This window comes from Choristoneura fumiferana, chromosome 18 (genome assembly GCF_025370935.1).
Source record: "Choristoneura fumiferana chromosome 18, NRCan_CFum_1, whole genome shotgun sequence".
Lineage (NCBI taxonomy): Eukaryota > Metazoa > Arthropoda > Insecta > Lepidoptera > Tortricidae > Choristoneura > Choristoneura fumiferana.
In genome coordinates this window covers 9,999,901-10,019,301 of record NC_133489.1, presented here as the reverse complement: position 1 = coordinate 10,019,301, position 19,401 = coordinate 9,999,901, and the positions used below count along the sequence as shown (strand labels likewise).

Here is a 19,401-nt window from a genome sequence, read left to right as displayed (position 1 = left end):
GTCACTTCAATTTAAATTAAATGTTAAAGTTTTCATTTCATATTGGGAATTCTAAGAGAAATATTTTTGTCCATTAAAATCGGCTTCAAAATACAGGGTTTCAGAATTTCCTGATGGCTTTCATCAGATTTTGATGAAATTTAAATTAGATCAAATAGGAAATAAGGTCTCACAAAACCTTGTTTTTACTGTTTATACCTAAAGAGGCTGAAATCTCAGCATTAATCACTAAAATATTCTCCATTAATTAACAAGGTCATGTCAACGTGGGTCGCCTTGTTACATGAAAATTAAATTAGTCCACCCGCTTGGCGCAAATTAAATACTAAGCTACGTGGCAGCGGCAATCTTCAGCATCACAATATCGATGGTAAAGTGTATCGATAATTACGAAAGTGAAACTTCTTAAAAATATTTTCATTGATATTGATTAGGTAAAAACACATTCTTAGTCAAGAAGTCGTAAGAAATACACAACATGAATGAATATGTTTTAATCACTTGTTTTTAGTGTTTCCTACAAGGAACTTTTATAGTTTCGCCATGTCATGTTAGTATTACTTAGATAGTAAGCTGAAATGTTGCATAAATAGTGCAAACAGAGGGGTAAAATTAAATTTAGAATAAATGGTTTTTAGAGTACTTCTCTTACACGTAAAGTGGGGATGATTTTTTTTTTCGTCTAAACCCATATAGTGTGGGGTATCGTATCGTTGGATAGGTCTTCAAAAAGAGTAAGTTTACTAAGCACATTCTTGTTTTAGAGATCAGTCTGATAAATTTCGAGCTCCCTTTAGGCTGTGCTTTGATATGCCAGTCAATCATTAAAACAGCTTTTTCTTCCATGTACATAGATATAAAGAGACTTAAAGGTATTTTGCACAACAAGCATCAATATCGCAAAATGCTTTGTTTTTAAGAACTAGTGTCTCATTTCGATTACACAAAAAATTAACAAAAATCCATTGATTATGTAAATAAAATAATTTTAAATGATTCCTTGTTTTTTAAATCAATCTTTTTCATAGATATCGCCCCGATGCCTGATGTACGGAATAGGGGTGCGTCCACTATCGTGGGAACGGGGTCGCTTCGATTTGAACTCCAACTCTGAATCTGCTGAAATTCAAAAAGACACATGCAAGTTTTTGTCATAATTAAAATTAAAAAAGAACACTGAGAGGTTTCCAATATCAACCTCATTATGTATATACAATTTATATTATTATATTAAATTTGCTTACCACCAGCATTGGATCTTCTAGAGCCGTGATGTACAAGAAAACCTTTGTATCGTGGAGCTCTCTTCGTCCCGCGGCGATCTTTTTGACTAGTAGCTGAGCTCAACAGTGATGATACTCTGTAAAAAAAATATGGGACCACCCTCGGGGTATACGCTTTCCAATTTAAAAAATAATTATTAAAATCGAACTACTCTGTAAAAAGTTATGCGTGATCATATATAAATATATATATATATATATATATATATATATATATACGCGTCGACTTGAGAACCTCCTCCGTTTTTTTTTTCGTCGTTTAAAAAGGTAACGTGTGTATTTAAGATGCCATGATTCCTGTAACAATATTTTCCTCCATAGATATCGGATGTAAATTCACTTGGAATTTTATTAATACTTACAGATCTGTTACTCGATTTTGATTTTGGCTTGTGTTCACGGCATCAACGTTAAGTATGACGTATATTTTTGAATATTTATTTAGATCATCGTCTGCTCTATTGGTAGTGTCAAGGTAACTTGTATCCCCAAGCAAGTAGTTTGGAAGCAGTGGTTGCTTAGGACGTTGGGCTTGATGACTTTGATAGCGTTGCTGTTTCTTGTCTTCACCAGACGCCAAGGACAGTAGCTCATTCAAATGATCCAAATATGAATCTTGATATTTTTTCAGTGATTTTTTATTCTTCTTTCTCTCGCTTTCTTGATAGCCAAGCAGCTTTTCGAGCGTTCTACTATCAGAACTTTGGTCCTCTCGATCGCTATTAATTCCTTGCCAAAGTGCATAGGTGTTGAGATTATCTAGGGCCTGATTATCAGTGCTATGTTCATGACGTTTCTTTTTGTAAGTGTAAGATTCTGGCTGACTTTGTACAGTATCTTCATTTCTGTCTTGAAGCGCCTCTTGAATCAGAGTTTGTACTTCTTGCGGCTTTAATGAACCGAACCGGCTGTCGCCGTCATCCTTGGCCCTGTGGTGCTGGTATTTCTGTCTCACTTGCTCGAGCTGCTCATCTTGTTGATGCTGTAACTGTAGCTGTAAAGCTTGCAGTATATTTTGGAGGTCTACTTGTGCAAATGCTTTATGGATTCCTACATCTGCTGCTAAAAACACTAATAAAAAAATATATAATTAGCTTAACATTGCATAAGGCTCAATTTTGTTACTTTTACTAATGGTTATGCCTTAACAACCCTAACAGGTATACATACCTACGAGTATACCTAATTACACATTTGCTTCTTCTTCTTATGAGTCTGTGTCTGTGAGTGTAGGTGTGTGTGGGTGACTTTATTCTTGAATTGAGATCTCTCGAAATACCACCCGAAAAGTGGACAAAATGTGGTGTTTGATAATTAGAGCAATATTCTAATACAAGCCGATCTAATGATTTAATCTTGTCAAAAAGAACAAGTTTTCTAACAATACCGATTTTTACCACTTTCGAATAATATTTTCGAGAGATGTGATCTCAAAAATTGATGGTCCCCTGCATTTTAGCAAGCTATGGTCTAATAATTCGGAGATTATTTTATTCCGGATCATGGAATTACTTATTCCGTAACTATACATAAATAATTCCTGCTTCATAGTGGGAACCCTCTCTGGTCTCTGCGCCCGCAAAGACACAGGCAACACCTACGCATAGTCCTACTTATATTAAGTAGTGGAAGTATATATATTTTCACTTGTCATGCTCTTAAAATGTTACTTTAGTCTCTGCATATCGGGACTAAAGCTCTTTTTTATTCTCTAGGGAGTAAAGTTTTTTTTTTTATTTACGTTGAGCCCCTAAACAGCCAACACGGTGTTTGTGAATGGAGGATTTTTAGGCTTGGAAATAACCTCAAAATGACAACTGTGCAAAAATATTTAAAAAAACACGATTTAATTTCGTAAAACACAATTAATGATTACGAATATGAATTTAATCAATTCAAGTAAGGATTAATTAGTTTTATTATGCATAGTCCAATTAGTTTTAAAATAGTTTTCAATTTTGAAGCTGTTGGCTAAAAATGCATGCTTTTAAAGCGTCACTTCATAAATAATAAAAGAAAAGAAAAACGCGCAACTTTTTTTTTCTATTTGAATTTTGAACAGATGGCCTGTCCATTAGTCGAGCATACGTTCTTAAAAAGTAATAATATTATAATTTTTAACAAAATATTGTTTATTTTCCTCGCATTCAAAGTGAAAAGTAGAGTGTTTATCGCAAGACTGAAGAACCATATTGCCACTCGAACTATAGCCACCCTCACTCTGCTCGGTTGGCTAAACATCTCGTGTCATTATGGCTTGTTTAAGTCCCTTGTTGAACAATCTACTATTGTTCACTATTTGTTACTCCATCACGCAAAAACAGATTAAATTGAAATTTGGGACACAGAAAGCTTATTAATTAAAATTTAAGAAATTTCATCCCAGAAATTGCCATGTTGCCGCAGGATAGTGATATAAACTATGTAAATAATACGAGACACTCACAGGTTAATATTAGTGTCAAGCTCGGCATCGCACACCCGTTCCAACAGAAATAATCTACGAGTGAAAATATTCAGTATTTACTCAAGCAATGTAGTTTTAATTAATTCCACGTTAATTTTACTTTTTAATTTTCTCTTATCGTGAAACGACGCATTGCACTTAACCATAATATTCTGTTTTAGTAATACGGAACCCTAAAAACGAATGCGAACTAGTTACGTCCCACTGCTGGGCACAGATCTCCTCTTAAAATAAGAGAGCTTCCGCATGTTCCCACGCAAGCTCAGTAGATACCGATTGGACACTTAAATCACCATTGGATGCTTTGCAGGTGTAAGTAGCTTTCCTCACGATGTTTTACTATGCTGAAAAGGTCGAGATAAATTTCTTATTTTATGTCAGTAATTTCGCCTGGGTCCAAACCAACGATTCTTTGCTTGAGATCCCGTAGGTCATACCACTAGGCAGTTGTTTGATCCACGGGATCTCAAGCAAAGGATCGTTGGTTTGGTACCTGGCGAAATTACCGACATAAAATACCACATCTAAAATACAAACTGAAATATAGATGCACAGAAAAACCAGAAAAATAAGACCAGCGCTGGGAATCGAACCCAGGTCCTCGGCATTCCGTGCCGTGTGCTATACCGCTACAACACCGCTGGACAACGATACAGACACGAATTTCTCCTATGCACCTCATATCTCAGCTTGTGTTGTTTCTTATTTAGCCACTTAAGCAGCGACACTAGCGACATCTATGCCGTAGCCCTCATCGAGAAACTTTTCGGCACTCCATCGGAACTAACCGCTCACCCGGACAACCGCTTACGGGATGACCGTAAAAGTAACAAAAAATTTGGAATTGAAATAAAAAATACAAAAAGATTCCAAAAAACCAATCTTAATAAAATACCACGTCTATTTTCATTGTATATTATGAAAATTTTAAGTATCTTCATAAAAAATTGTATCTCACTGACATTATTCCACAAAGAGTCGTGATCCAGAAACGCTGACCGACTTTTACTAAATAATATGTTTCTTTCTCTGTTTTTCGAAATAAACTGCACTGCAGCATTCATTTGAGACAGAAAAAACATGCCAAAAAAACATTGGATGCCGGTTCCGCTCAGTTTTATCTTTCAACATAGAAGACTATCTAATTCACTTATATACCACTATACAGCATAGGCTTATCAGAAATAACCTCTTTTATATAATGTTTGGACCACGTTTGGACTATAGCTTCTAAGCGGGATCGTATAGTAGGTAGCTCACATTTCTAATCTTGAGAATTGACTTAAAATATCGCTTGAAAACCTCACTTGGGTAAAGTCAGCGTCAAATAAAAGGGAATAAAGGTGCTCCAATTTATCTGCACACGCTCTATCGCTATATTCAATAGAAATGTGCCCGATATCTAAGTACCTTACTCCATTATATTTGACGCAGACTCCATATTTACAGTATAGTTACGTGATGGTAAATTATTATATAACCCTTATTTTTATTTCTAATTAGTGACTGCTGCTTTATAGTGGCGAACCTAATAAATTAAATGTTATACCTTCGCGCAGTAGGTAAAATAAATGATGAAAGAGTAGTCGCAAGTTGCGTGTGTTTAATGAGTTCAAGTAAACTCTACCTAAACCTAAAATAGCTTTTTAACACGGAAAACTTGCTTGTAATTGAACCAAAGTAAAAGTAGTAAAAGGTTGACGATAATATATAATATTTACCCCCTGTCTTACCATCCATTGATTAAATTTATCCGTCAAATAAAATTAAGCGATGGGTGGTGAAACAGCCCCTTATGGATTAATCGATGTTCATGCCAATATCGATTATTCCTGTTCGCTATTCTGCACAATGTGAATTCCACACAATAGTATTTCACCACATTCGCCATTGTGCACAGTCATTATTTGTATACAGTAGCGATTCTTTCTGTTCGCAATTCCGCACAACATGAATTCCACCACACAATAGTATTTCACCACATTCGCCATTGTGCACAGTCATTATTTGTATACAGTAGCGATTCTTCCTGTTTGCAATTCTGCACAATCTGAATTCCACACAATAGTATTTCACCACATTCGCCATTGTGCACAGTCGTTATTTGTGTACAGTAGCGATTCTTCCTGTTCGCAATTCTGCACAATGTGAATTCCACACAATAGTAATTCATCACATTCGCCATTGTGCACAGTCGTTATTTGTGTACAGTAGCGATTCTTCCTGTTCGCAATTCTGCACAATCTGAATTCTACACAACACAACAGCACTTAATCACATTCTTTATTTTGTCTTCGTTCAGTCGTTATACTCGTATTCACACAATCGTGATTTTTCATTAATACCGCTTCAGAAAACTACCACAAGCGGATAGAATGGGCCTAGGGGATAGAATTTCCTACTTTAATGTAAGAAAACTGAGACAGTTTCCATTTTAAATGTTATTTGATTTGATTAATTTGCCTCGATAAATTAGGATCGCAAAATTAGCTCTGATTTAGCGTTTTTTGGTAGGTTGAGTTAAATAATAACCTTATTTTTTTTGCTATTCAGTTTTCAGTATTTATTTTTATATCCTTTTATTCCTTATTAAATATGTGACAAACATGGGGGCTTTTTTATAATAAACAAAAAAAAATAAGCATATACCTAAATACAAAATCACGCACAAAACAACATTACATTTTGACAATTGCATAATTTGCTAATTTAATACCAGCAATCAATACGTTTTTAGGGAAAATTAATAGGGTGTCATGGGGTTGGATAAACGTTCCAAATAGATTATCTGGCATATTGACTTTACTCACTATATGTACCTACAAACTTTTAAGTCAGCCGGTCCAGTACTTTCGGAGCAAATCGGCTGTGACAGACGGACGAGTGATCCTATAAGGGTTTCGTTTTTTCCTTTTGAGGTACGAAACCCTAAGATTGTGTGAATATAACGACTGAAAACGTAGACAAAATAAAGAATGTGATTAAGTGCTGTTGTATTGTGTGGAATTCAGATTGTGTAGAATTGCGTACAGGAAGGATCGCTACTGTACATACAAAATAACGACTGTGCACAATGGCGAATGTGGTGAAATACTATTGTGTGGAATTCATATTGTGCAGAATTGCGAACAGGAAGAATCGCTACTGTACACAAATAACGACGGTGCACAATGGCGAATGTGGTGAAATACTATTGTGTAGAATTCAGATTGTGCAGAATTGCGAACAGGAAGAATCGATATTGGCATGAACAATCGATTAATCCCCCCTTATTATTATTGAGTAGCTTATAAACAGGTCCAGTCAGTAACTTTCCAGTTGGAAGTAGAGTTTTGTAATGGAAAATAGGTCGATTTAATTTGTGGTAGATGTAACAAAATGGATAGTGCTGCCGGTAGATCCACTGAGAAGACATTAGCAATTCGAAGCATGCGTCCAAACCGTCCTGATGCTACAGGCAACGTGCAAGATGCATACCAAATATGCATCTTCTTTGCACAGAGGTAACTCCGCCACAAAACGACAACAATTCTTTAACTTTGTCATGATAAATAATGCAATACGCGTTAGATACAACGGCAACCATCTAGTTTTGTATAATAAGGGGCTGTTTCACCATCCATTGATTAGTGTTAAGTGACGGTTAAATGTGACGCCGTCTTCGTCTATTCGAACAAAACAAATAGCGACAGCATCACATTTAACCGTCACTTAACACTAATCAATGGATGGTGAAACAGCCCCTAAAGGTTTCAAAAGTTTACTTTTCTTTTTAAGTCAAAAGTAGCATAGAACGTACCTTTATTACAATACACATTACCTATCTACTCGAAGTGTTCTTGGCATGCTTCAAATTACTGAATGTGAGAAGGCAGCTAGTAGCAAGTACTTTTGAGATCAACTATAAGTGCTTTCTAGAATCGTAATAGGGATTTACCTACTCCAAATACAAATATTGTTTACGTTTTAGTAGATGTGGGGATATTGCTACATTTGGTTAACATGCGACCCAAATACGTAGCAAAGGTTTTATGTTAGCCGCAGGGAAAATAAGCATCAAACAACAAAATTCCCATTGCAATTTCCGGTTCAACATGTGAACTACCCGTCGGCAAATTATCGTTCCGTAAATATAACTTACTCTACAGATATGTCTGCGATGAATAATTTTCGCGGAAATAGTTTAATTAAGTGTACCTAGAGTGGGAATTGCAATAATTAAAAAGGCTACATCAGGCGTCGCTCGTTATTGCTTCCTTTGAATTAACACGTTGCTTCGAGTCAATTTCCCGCTCTCGGCGGCGGCGCCTTCTCGACGAATGTCTTACACGATATTGCTCTTTTTATTTACCCTTGTCGCAATTTAGTTTGAAATTACGCATTTACTATTAGTTTAAGCATTCCCAGTAGCAAGTACCACAAAACTGGAAACTTAAGTAAGTTGTTTTATTAATTATTTCTATTTGAATGTGTATTTCAATTTTTTTTATGTTTGTTACCTCACAACTGCGTCAGTTATGAACCGATTTCAAATAAAAATTGCAATGCAAGTAGAATGGGAATATGTAAGTTTTGAAATAATTTTCTACTATTTTGAAGTCAGTGTCTCAACACGAGCCAGCATGAGTGGACCTATATTTGTTTACCTTAAGTACGAACTATCTATTAAGCTTCTATCAATAGATAGAACATAGGTGTAATTGAGGCACCGAACCTTCAAAATGGTATAAAATTATTTGTATCGTTTTTTAGAATCGGTTCTATTCTTTTTTATCAGGCGTTTTAAGGCCACATATCATACTTTAGCTTCAACCCGCGAATTCACCCGCTTTAAAATACCTTTTTTTTATTCTACTGGATGGCAAACGAGCAAGTGAGTCTCGTGGTGGTAAGAGATCACCACCGCCCATAGACACCTGCAACACCAGGGGATTGCAGATGATTTGCCAACCTAGAGGCCTAAAATGGGATACCTCAAGTGCCAGTAATTTCACCGAAAACATTTTATATCTTATACTTAGTTTGGCCTAAAAAAAGTTTATGATATTTTTTTATTATTATTGTTAAAACATTATCCCACAGGTACGCATTACTCATATTAGGTATCCTATTTCTCAGTCCAAATCTTTGTAGACGTACATCGTTACACAAAGTTCATCTAAATCCGTTGAGCCGATATTGCGTCAACAAACATTCCAACATTTTCACAAATGTTCTATTCTTTCTTTTCTCATTTATAATATTAGTAATAGGATAATATAGCATTTAAGGCACCAAATGAATTCATGCCTGTGTATGTCTTAAAGGTTTTTCACTTATAAAACAAAAATAGTTATAAGGCATGCCAAAACAATTCATGCTAAGTTTTGAGGACTATACTTAGTGGTTGTGGATTCTCCCAACACAATTCATGAAGAGGCTCATAAGTAGGTAGGACAAAGGTTAGATTGAATCACTACAACTGTCATTTAAAAAACATTTCTAAGACTTTCTGATCAGTCTATAATTTTCATCATGAACTCGAACTTTTTACCATGCAGCGTTTTACTTTTTTTAAACGGAAACATCTGTCACTTGGAAAAGCCACACCGTATCAATCATGCGTTAGCAAAACTCTCGTATCGCACCGCTGCGCCGCAGTTGCCGACGTCAGGAAAATGTTCATTAAATCCCGCTCAAGCAATATGGCGCATAAATGAGTTTATTCTAATCGGCAACAGGCTTGCCTTGTCTTTATTCTCTTTGAATAATGGACCGAGATTCTGTTGTTGGTAATATTATTATCAATACACGCCGGAGTAGAGCTGCTAGCGACGTGGAGAGTTGTTAATGACATCTTAATGACGGCGCTGGTTCCTATTTCCTACAGAATATACTTACAAATGAACGGCACGTTCGTCCCTGTGACTTCCTACTAATACCTCTAAATATTCATACGGATGTACAGCGGGCGACCTAAGCGGCTTAACACCTCTCAACCTTAGGAACGTGTCAATAAAGATTACTGTTCGTTATGAAACGATTAGTGTTGCTCTTCCTAAAGCTTACGTTACGAATGTACTAATACGTCCCAATGTACAATTTATTAAAGGCAAATGTAAGTTATAAGAATCTATCTTTTGAGGTAGTTTCTACTGCCTAAACAAATGAATTAATAACCTACACACGTACCTAATTCTGCTACTGTATCAGATATTATAAAAATATTAAATTACTTGTATGTAAATGAATTCATGTTTAAAAAGGTATTTTATGAGAAATAACTGTGCATATTTTTATAGTAAATGAAATTAGACCAAAACAGACACTTTTTTCGTAAAACAGTCTCGACCATTTTCCTGAATTAACGCAAGATCGTAATGAGCCAACTGAACGAGTAGTTATTCACTGACCTAAGCCAAAACACACACTGATTAGTTAACAGATTGCAGTAGACAGTGAAAAATTTGCATAGTTGACAGTTGCCTCTCCGCCATGCCGCTATGTAGAGCCTAAAAGCGAAACCACTAATTGGCGGAAGCCTAGTGAGTCATGTGTGCTCGCTTCCTGCACATTCTGCCGTGTTTAGCATGCACTTTATAGCCTTAATGACCCAAACCTTATTATAACACATCAAACATCACGAACTTGTTGATATCCTATCCCAATTACTGTAGGAATGGCTATGCTACTAGTGCCGCGTGTCCGCAACTAACCCTCAAAACTGCTGACGGGAGGTGAAGATTACCCACTACCTATTTAGTCTTGAACTTGAACGGTAATATAGCTTTCGCTACATTAAACTGGGAGAAGGTATTTTGAGAATATCTTTACAATGTTCTATTCCACTAATATTATAAATGTGCAAGTTTGTAAGTTACAGATCTTTTTGTTTGTTTGTTTGTTTGTTACTTCATTACGTCTAAACCGTTGAACCAATTTAGATGAAATTCGTTATACAGATAGGTTAAGTCCTGGGAAAAGACGTAGGATAGTTTTTATCCCGGAAAATTGCATAGTTTCCCCGGGATAGAGATAACCGAATTCTATGCGGACGGAGTCGCGGCTAGTTTTAAATAAATAAGAATAGCTTCAGCAAAACTGTTTTTCTGCTTTAGATTCATTGTCCCGTTTGCCATTGGGAACGTTATAAACTCCGCTAACGTGTGAAGTTCTTACCTTAGTGGTTTCTGTGCGAGCAACGCCTGATTTGTCTGAGTCTGAAATGGGTATGAAGAAATGAACTGCGTCTTTAACTTTATCCATCTCTCGGGAAATTTACGATACTCACTGACGATTTAACAACCACTCTATATGTTCAGCGAAAAAGACTATTCGTCATCGGCGAATACAGCATCAGTGACTGTGCTCTGACGATTGAGAATATAAAATGCCATTAAACGACCAAACTGAGAAACATAACAGTTCTTCACGCATGTATATTTATGATCGAACTCTATCACGATTTTTCTATTTCTTAATTAATAAAAAAAATAACGTAACGTAAACGAAAAATCCCATATTAGGTAAGTTTATGTTAATTTTTCAATTCACATGAATTCCTGTTTTTAAAATACTTTTTTATTATTATGTAATCTAGACACGGGGTAGCGTGTCAAGTCAAGTTCAATCTAACAGAACTGGCGAGCAGTACCGTGTGTAATTTTATCCGAACCATTTGGAGCCACTTTTGACCCCCTCATAACTCAAAAACTATTTCACATAAACATGTCAAATTTGGCTCAATTATTGAGACTGCGAGATACATAATGTTATAGATCAAAACTCTAACCCAGTTCCAGATGACATAGAAAGTTCAAATTTGGCATCCAGATAGTTACGAGTAGTTGGGTGAATACAAAGGAATAAATCAGAAACTAGTAAATTTTATCATTTTAAATTTTTAAATTTAATTACTTCTGTACAAAAAGTAATGACATTCCATCAAAACATAAATGTGAAAAAAGAGCCAAGTTCAATATAATTATGATATATTATATATACCTTGATCACTTCTCAACAGAGGTTTTTTCGAACCGGTGCTACATTTTTTTTGACATTCATAAGTGCTTGTTATAGCCTAAATTGAATAAAGATACTTTGACTTTGACTTTCGACTATTCGCTCGTATTCTAATCCGCAACATTCATCAAGTAAGACCAAGATAGCCTGTTTCCTAAAGCATCTCTGATCGTAGATCGAGAGATTTATTTTACTACTCACTCAATCCGTAATATTGAAGGGTTCGTTTTCTCAGTCGCCCTTGAAAAACCCTTTACCTTCAGGGAAGCCAATTTAAAAAAGAAAACAAAAGAAACTAAAAAAATATTCATTTAATATCAAATTATAAATAAAGGCACTGCTAACTTTAAAACTAGACTTAAATCTAAACTGTTGGTATAGATATTATGAAAGCAATGGAGCCATAAGGCTTCCCAAGGTTACAACAGGTATAGCTGCTTAACTTAGGTAGTTGCTTAAGACAACTGTAGGGTGTTTTGGGGTTCCATATTCTTGACAAGGAATCCTTATAGTTTCGCGATGTCGGTTTGTCTGTCTGTATATCGATCCACCTGTCTATGGGTTAGCTAAGAGAGTAGTATCCTACAAGTATCTATGCTTTATCTTATCTATTGGCAATTCGGCATGTTAAAATAATGTAATACTTAATGCGCTTCGTGCCCGCGAGTCCAATTTGCACTTGAACAGTTTTTTCTACTGTTTTCCAATAAGGTAGTCATTCTATAGTGCTATCAGTGTACTGCAGTTGCTTCTATTCCATACACCAAGTCGCTGATTCTAGCACCGACACAAAATCACTAGAGGGCCTTCATATTCCACATCCTGTAGTGTGATGGGAGCCGAGAAAGCTTAATGTTGTTTCTCGCTCTTACTCACTAGTTTCTCATAGACATGTCATCGCTCCGGTGCGTCGAGCTCATCAGGATCGTAGGAGCCAGGGCAATTATCACCCACCATGGCAAAGGTCTGTAAAAATAAACTTTGGTTAAAAAATATATAAACTGTATACCTACTTTTTTCTGTACATGGTTTGTCATTCAGTCCACATAATCTATACCAATTCAACCACTGAAAATAGATGAAATTCGACTTGTGAGATTTGACTCTAACCAATGTACTAAAGTAAAGGTGAAATGGAAACCTGTTCTATGATGCCAACGTTGAACTTTACATTAAAATAAGAAGGCAATGAATAATTTGAAAATATATCCATGTATTGAAACGGACACGTAAACTCGCACAGTGAGTCGTGTCATTTTAATGAGGATGATAATATTAAATTTTGCATAATAAATAATAAGTATTTACCCCAACTACTACGAGTCCAAAATGCAGCAAAGACAGAGCGTGTATAGGATGTTATGACTTATGCCCCTTAGACCAAATAACACGTAAAGTCAAACTCTACGAACAAATTTTAATCGCCCCTCTAAAACAACAATAACAATTGCATTTTTTTTCGAAACCTAACGACAGAAAAAGGTCAAAAATCGATCAAAAAGAGGTTTTCTTTACCACGAAAAGATAAAAAATTGCATTTACGGTAGTGTTGTAATATTACGTAGAGATGCGAAATACAACGCGCAGCTTGCTTGGCGCAGTTGGATTGCTTTTATATGCATGCAACTGTATGTGCAACATAACGAGGCACAATACTTACACCGTGTTTTTATTGACGTTGCAAAAAACAACTGCGACCAATTTAACCATATCGAAAATACAAACTGAGACATGATGCACAGAAAAACCAGAAAAAGAGACCAGCACTGGGAATCGAACCCAGGTCCTCAGCAAACCGTGCTGCGTGCTATAACCCCTACACCACCGCTGGACATGGTTTCACGAGATACCCGTAAAAGTAACGAATTTGGAGTTGAAATAAAAAATACAAAAAGACTCCAAAAAAAAAAACAATCGTAATGCGACCAATTTCATGTGTACTTATACGCAACGGATGAGGTTTCAAGATTTTACCTCGATCCTATGGGAATATCGGGATAAAAAGTAGCATACGTGTTATTCCAAAAAAAAGACCTGCCATATTCATGCCAAATTTCATTCTAATCCAACCAGCCGTTTTAGTGTGAAGGAGTGACAAACATACATACCACATGCTCACAACTTCCGCATTTTAGTATAAGAAGGATAAGTAGGATTAGGTTTCACTTGAACTTACAAGATTATGCTCGTCTCGCAGCAGCTGCATCACCATTTGGTAGTGTGCAGCACTTTTTGGCGAATGTTTCTCAATTACTGAGACCATTGTCTCGACCATTTCTTCCAGCTGACTAAGCGAGGTAGGTGACAGCCGCAATTTCATCTCTTCCCGCTGCCGGCCGAAGCGGGATCCCCATAGATGATGACTACGAGCACGAGGACCTTGGAACGCCTAGAAAATTAAATGTGTAATTTAAATAAGGCTGCGGGACAGAGGTTGCGACCCCCGCTTTGGGTCGTACTTCATATTCTATATCAGCCGTATATAGGACGTCCACTGTTGGACATAGGCCTCCCCCATAGACCTCCAGTATGCCTCGGTTGGAAGCTTGCATCCACCCTGAACCCGTGACTTCGTACTTGGTTCAGCAGATAGCGCTGGCCATACCGCGGGGATTGCTGCTGGGGTTGTGGGCACTATTGAGCCTACCAAACTACCATTGAATCGAAATTTGTCATAAAATCGATACATAATTACTTAAGTACTATCAAAAAAATAACACTTTCGTATCTCGTAACTATTTAGCCCACTCGGTAAAGCCTTGTGAACTTATTAGGCAGCATTTCAATTTGAATTTAAGAAGCTCTATTAAATAACGGTTAGTACAAAATAATATTTTAGTCATTAAATTACTTTGTGCGTATCTAAAGCTCGAATTCACTAGCAATTAGACAAGTGAACAATTGTAATAAATCCTACTAAACGACTGAATGAAAATTTAATTTTAATGATGTAAACGATAAACAAATACTTACAATAAGTAGGTACAACAATAAAGTAATTGACGACCGGATGACCGAGTGGTTAGAGAACCTGACGACGAAGCTTGAGGTTGAGGTCGGAGTTGAGGTGAGGTACGAATGTTTGTTCTCGGGCCTTGGATATTTTGATTTTGGATATTTATCTATATAAGTATGTTTATCCGTTGCCTATAGTATCCATAGTACAAGCTACTAGGTCAATGGTCTCCAGTGTCCCATGATATTTATTTATTTAATTGCGTGATGTTTTTCAGATTACCTAATTATGCATTTCACTTTTTAAGATAAAAGCTTCCAAAATTCTAGTTCCTACATACACATTTAGCAAAATGATGTCGCTGCTTAAGTTTTAGCTAGATACTGTCACATTTTGAGTTGTGACACTAAGGGGCTGTTTCACCATCCACTGATTAGTGTTAACTGGCGGTTAAATTTGATGCCGTCTCCGTCTATTCGAACAAAACAAACAGAGACGACATCACTTTTAACCGTCAGTTAACACTAATCAATGGATAATGATACAGCCCCTAAAGCTACGAAGTATTTTATATTGTACAGAATTATTAATACGGAAGTTTTAATAAACGATTTCACGACAACAGTTTATATAATTATGCTTTCACAATAAAACGGCTAGAAAAAAATTGATAAGAATTGACACAAATAATAGTTTATATCTGTGATTAATTTGTATTAGATATGTAGTTTTCTCCCGGAAGATTGCATAGTTCCCACGGGATAGCAATTATCGAATTCTTCTTTGAAATCGTTTACAGTAGCTGAGCTATGTAATTCGTGTAACTTTCACTATGCATCCTCAAATAATGAAAATATTGATTTTATTCTATTCCGTTGCTGACTTTTTAAATTAAATAAATATAAATAAATATCACGGGACAATTCACACCAATTGACCTAGTCCCAAAGTAAGCTTAGCAAAGCTTGTGTTATGGGTACTAAGCAACGGATAAATATAATTCTGACATTAATTAATTCTTAGACTCAACTAATAATAATGTTAATGTATGTAGTTCATGATGGCACTTTTTACCCCCAATTTTATTTTATTTTAATTCTTCTATATGACAATTATACAGTCTTTAATCATAAGCTAAAACTCGATAATAAGCGTTTTCCCAGTTATACGACCAAGCTAGATCGATTTGTCATCCCCTACTTACCCAATAACATTTTGATTCATTTATTTTTATTTTGTTTGAAACTATTTGTGTCAATATTAGTATTTCTACGCCAGAACTGGCAGAATATGCTGTTGACATTTATTATAATACCTGTACCAACCATATTCTAAGTCTAAGAAATAAACTATTTATATTTCTAAAGCCCGATTCTGTAATGTTCAAAATGTAAGCAAACTTACTTGGGGAATTCTTCGCCACCTTTCCATCGCCGGTTGCTCCTCAACACCTGTTAACTTCACCATTTTATCCTGCTTCCTTCTACTTCTACTGCCGATGTCGCACTCCGAATGACAAGACACAACTAAATGCGAATAAAGTAAAGTACTTACAAATCTAAATTTTGAACATGAATAGGTACCTAATAACCCTCATTAAACGTTTCCTAAATTAACAAAAGCATTTACTTGGAAATATTTGGTGCGTAAATCTATTGTTATTAGCTAATTGCTCAGAAGATTAACTAATTGTTATATAGAAATACCAAGTATTCATTACCTGCAACTTACCTGATTTACAAGTGTTAAACAATAGAGATTAAGAAAACAAACCTCGATGAAGGGCGTTAACAAAAAATATTTGTCGGCAGTGTTATCTGTAACGGAATTTTATTATACTATGGAAAATAAAGTAAACAGTTAGGTACCTTGTCTTTGAAATTTTTAATGAAAAGAGGTTTCCGGCATTGCCCGCTGTCCGTTATCCATCCCTCTTCTACCCTCCCAGCAAAGTGACTATGCAAAATAGTTAGTCCTATATTTCGTCAAACACTTCATCTTCTTGTTTCCTGTTTAAGTCTGGTTTAAGTGGATGGTAAAAACCGGCCAAGTGCGACTCGAACTCACACACGTCACTCCATGACTCCGTACTAAACCAAACCAACTGTGTGTGTGTGTGTGTGTGTGTGTGTGTGTGTGTGTGTGTGTGTATACGACGTAATTTATATACGCATGTTGAAATCAAACTATCACTAAATAAAATACTTAGGTCAGCTCGCAAAATTAAACTATGCATTATATGCTTCAAGTGTAATTTTTGAGAGATGACAAATTTTGTTTCACGGATAGCTGAATGTCTGGAATAACACAGGTCACTTTTTTATTGTATTCTATAACTCTTTATTTTACATAAAATACGTGAAACAGTTAACAAGAGATAGAGATGTGCAAAGGTGAACTTAGCTCTTAAAGGGATCTCTTCCAGTTCATCTTTCGAAGGTTTTTTTTTTTTTTTTTATTCAACTGGATGGCAAACGAGCAAGTGGGTCTCCTGATGATAAGAGATCACCACCGCCCATAGACACATGCAACACCAGGGGTATTGCAGACGCGTTGCCAACCTAGAGGCCTAAGATGGGATACCTCAAGTGCCAGTAATTTCACCGGCTATCTTACTCTCCACGCCGAAACACAACAGTGCAAGCACTGCTGCTTCACGGCAGGATTACACGGCACGGCACGGTACGGCATGGGATAACTGGATATCTTTCAAAGGACAAGGGATCGTTATAAAGTCCCAAAATTATACCTAACCGCTAGGAGTAGACACGTGAAACTTAATATTTTTTAATATATTTTTTAATGAAATCCACGATGTAGTTTTTGCGAGTTCCCATTGAAATTTAGTAAAATTACTGATTTTTAATTCAACTACCGGTTCTAATGATTACTTGTGCGAAGCCGCTGCTGGTAAAGTCTAGTCACGCATATACATGTATATTATAAGATGTCTAATTTCCAGATCCTTTACTATTTTTTAGTTAACGCTTGTAAATTTCACTCCTATAAAATTTCTACCACGGGGACCTTATGTGAAAATCGATTAAACTCTAAAAACAAACAGAAGAGAAAATTAAATTGTTTAGGTACAGCCATACTACTAACCATGGGATACTGAGTTGGATCATTCTTCGATCGTCTATTTTATTTGATTTACCTACGTATGGGCACACTTTTGTTGACGTGGTAGAAGATTCTGTACAATTTCCAGGCTATCTAGTATCTAGAAGTACAGGACGTCTAAAAAAAATCGAATATATCATTTAATTCTACAGCCCATTCATAAAAATGTGACCACAGAAATTCAAGCGTTTGAAATGCTCGAATAATGACCCAGCTGGACTTCTCCGATATCTTCTTCGATACCTTGCACTTCTCATCAGATCTACATCCGCTACACAAAACATGCCAAAAAGCTTGTGAATTAACAATATCAGTGGAAAAGTAAATATTATCTGTTTTGCGGGAAAACGTTGGAAAAACATGGAAAAATGGAACGCTGGCCGCACTAAATTGTCGCTATTCGTCATCTCGGACGATTGACAAATTGCCGTCGCGTGCTGGAAGCCACGTGACTCGCTGTCTCACGTTAACGTTCAATATAGAGGGTTTTGGGAGCACATGGTGCAGTCAAACAAACTGATTCATGTACCAGAATGGAACCTTTTAACAGTCAATTTCACTATGATTTCCTTGATAAAAGTATACGATGTCAACATGTCATTAGTAGCTCAAAGGTCCTAGTCTAGTAGGTGTTGTAGCGCTGCCCGAGGGATACGGTCTTTGACTAAACCAAGCATAGATATTGATGTAACATACAGGGTGTAATTTTGATCGTGATTCGAAATTAGTGTTTCTAGCTCAGTTAATCTTCGACAATACAGCGTTTATTTTTGATAATACCTCAAACTTTAGGGGCAGTTAGTGAAGGCCCTAATAATCACATTTTATTGTGTTTTAGTAAAAAATTTATACTTATTATTTTTCTTACAAAATTAATTAGCACGCAATGTATCACTACGCGATACTACGTTGCTTTCATTCAAAATGTCGCATTTGTTGTCGTGACAGCTGTCACATAACGCTTCTCTCTCGTATCAAATTATTGCTGCTCGAAAATATTTCAAAAATTTATTACGCTCTGGTAGTTAATTCTAAATTAACAATTTGTTTTTGATATCGGTTCACAGCACTTAAATCTTCGTCTGGTTACAGTTTGAGGTAGTATCAAAAATACACGCTGTACATTAATGCATAACTCATTTGTTGAAAGTAGATAAAACTTGCGGTTTCCGTACACATAAAAATTATGAACTTCCCGTATTGAAACCGAAAATTTTATCTGACTAATTTCAACAAATGACTTTATTTATAATCGTGATTTCATTAAATAAAAAAATAAAAAATGAGTTAATGCATTATATTGTCCAGCTCCAGCTTTAACTCAGCTAAAAACACCAACTTTGGATCACGTTCAAAATTACACCCGGTATACAAGGTGTTAATTAAACAACTGGAAACCTGGAAGTAGTTTGTTCAGAATCCAGATGACGATCGATTATAATATATTTTAAACTAGGTTGCTTTTACTATGCCTAGTCAAAAGTTTACAAATGCAACATACGCCAATATATCTTAGGAAAGGTGCATATTATTCAAATAATTTAATATCGGCCGTTTTCCTGACAGTTATG

At 35.9% G+C, this 19,401-nt stretch overlaps 2 protein-coding genes across 3 annotated transcripts; both read right to left on the bottom strand.

Annotated features, from left to right (window-relative positions):
• Positions 1 to 479: 479 nt before the first annotated feature.
• LOC141437924 (uncharacterized) lies at positions 480 to 3,835 on the bottom strand. 2 transcript variants are annotated; one of them, XM_074101506.1, is made up of 4 exons: positions 3,730 to 3,835; positions 1,646 to 2,354; positions 1,245 to 1,360; positions 480 to 1,119 (listed from the first exon to the last, which is right to left on the bottom strand). In XM_074101506.1, exons 1-4 carry the CDS (start codon positions 3,755 to 3,757, stop codon positions 1,013 to 1,015), a joined length of 960 nt encoding a protein of 319 aa, XP_073957607.1. In that variant the 5' UTR covers positions 3,758 to 3,835; the 3' UTR covers positions 480 to 1,012. The 2 variants fall into 2 exon arrangements, with proteins under 2 accessions (XP_073957607.1, XP_073957609.1); XM_074101508.1 differs by having other exon boundaries at positions 480 to 1,116.
• Positions 3,836 to 12,047: 8,212 nt separating this feature from the next.
• On the bottom strand, positions 12,048 to 16,250 carry LOC141438094 (uncharacterized). Its single transcript, XM_074101761.1, has 3 exons — positions 16,112 to 16,250; positions 13,928 to 14,140; positions 12,048 to 12,717 (listed from the first exon to the last, which is right to left on the bottom strand). The coding sequence occupies exons 1-3, from the start codon at positions 16,172 to 16,174 to the stop codon at positions 12,646 to 12,648; spliced, it is 348 nt and encodes a 115-aa protein (XP_073957862.1). The 5' UTR covers positions 16,175 to 16,250; the 3' UTR covers positions 12,048 to 12,645.
• Between the last annotated feature and the right edge of the window lie 3,151 nt (positions 16,251 to 19,401).

Coding starts and splice junctions, on each gene's coding strand:
- LOC141437924 (XM_074101506.1), bottom strand. CDS start 3,757: ATGCCGAGCTTGACACTAATATTAACCT. Junction 1,361..1,645: donor CAAAATCGAGTAACAGATCT/GTAAGTATTAAT, acceptor TTTTTTTTACAG/AGTATCATCACTGTTGAGCT. Junction 1,120..1,244: donor TAGAAGATCCAATGCTGGTG/GTAAGCAAATTT, acceptor TTTGAATTTCAG/CAGATTCAGAGTTGGAGTTC.
- LOC141438094 (XM_074101761.1), bottom strand. CDS start 16,174: ATGGTGAAGTTAACAGGTGTTGAGGAGCAACCGGCGATGGAAAGGTGG. Junction 14,141..16,111: donor GGTGGCGAAGAATTCCCCAA/GTAAGTTTGCTT, acceptor TTAATTTTCTAG/GCGTTCCAAGGTCCTCGTGC. Junction 12,718..13,927: donor TGCGAGACGAGCATAATCTT/GTAAGTTCAAGT, acceptor TTATTTTTACAG/ACCTTTGCCATGGTGGGTGA.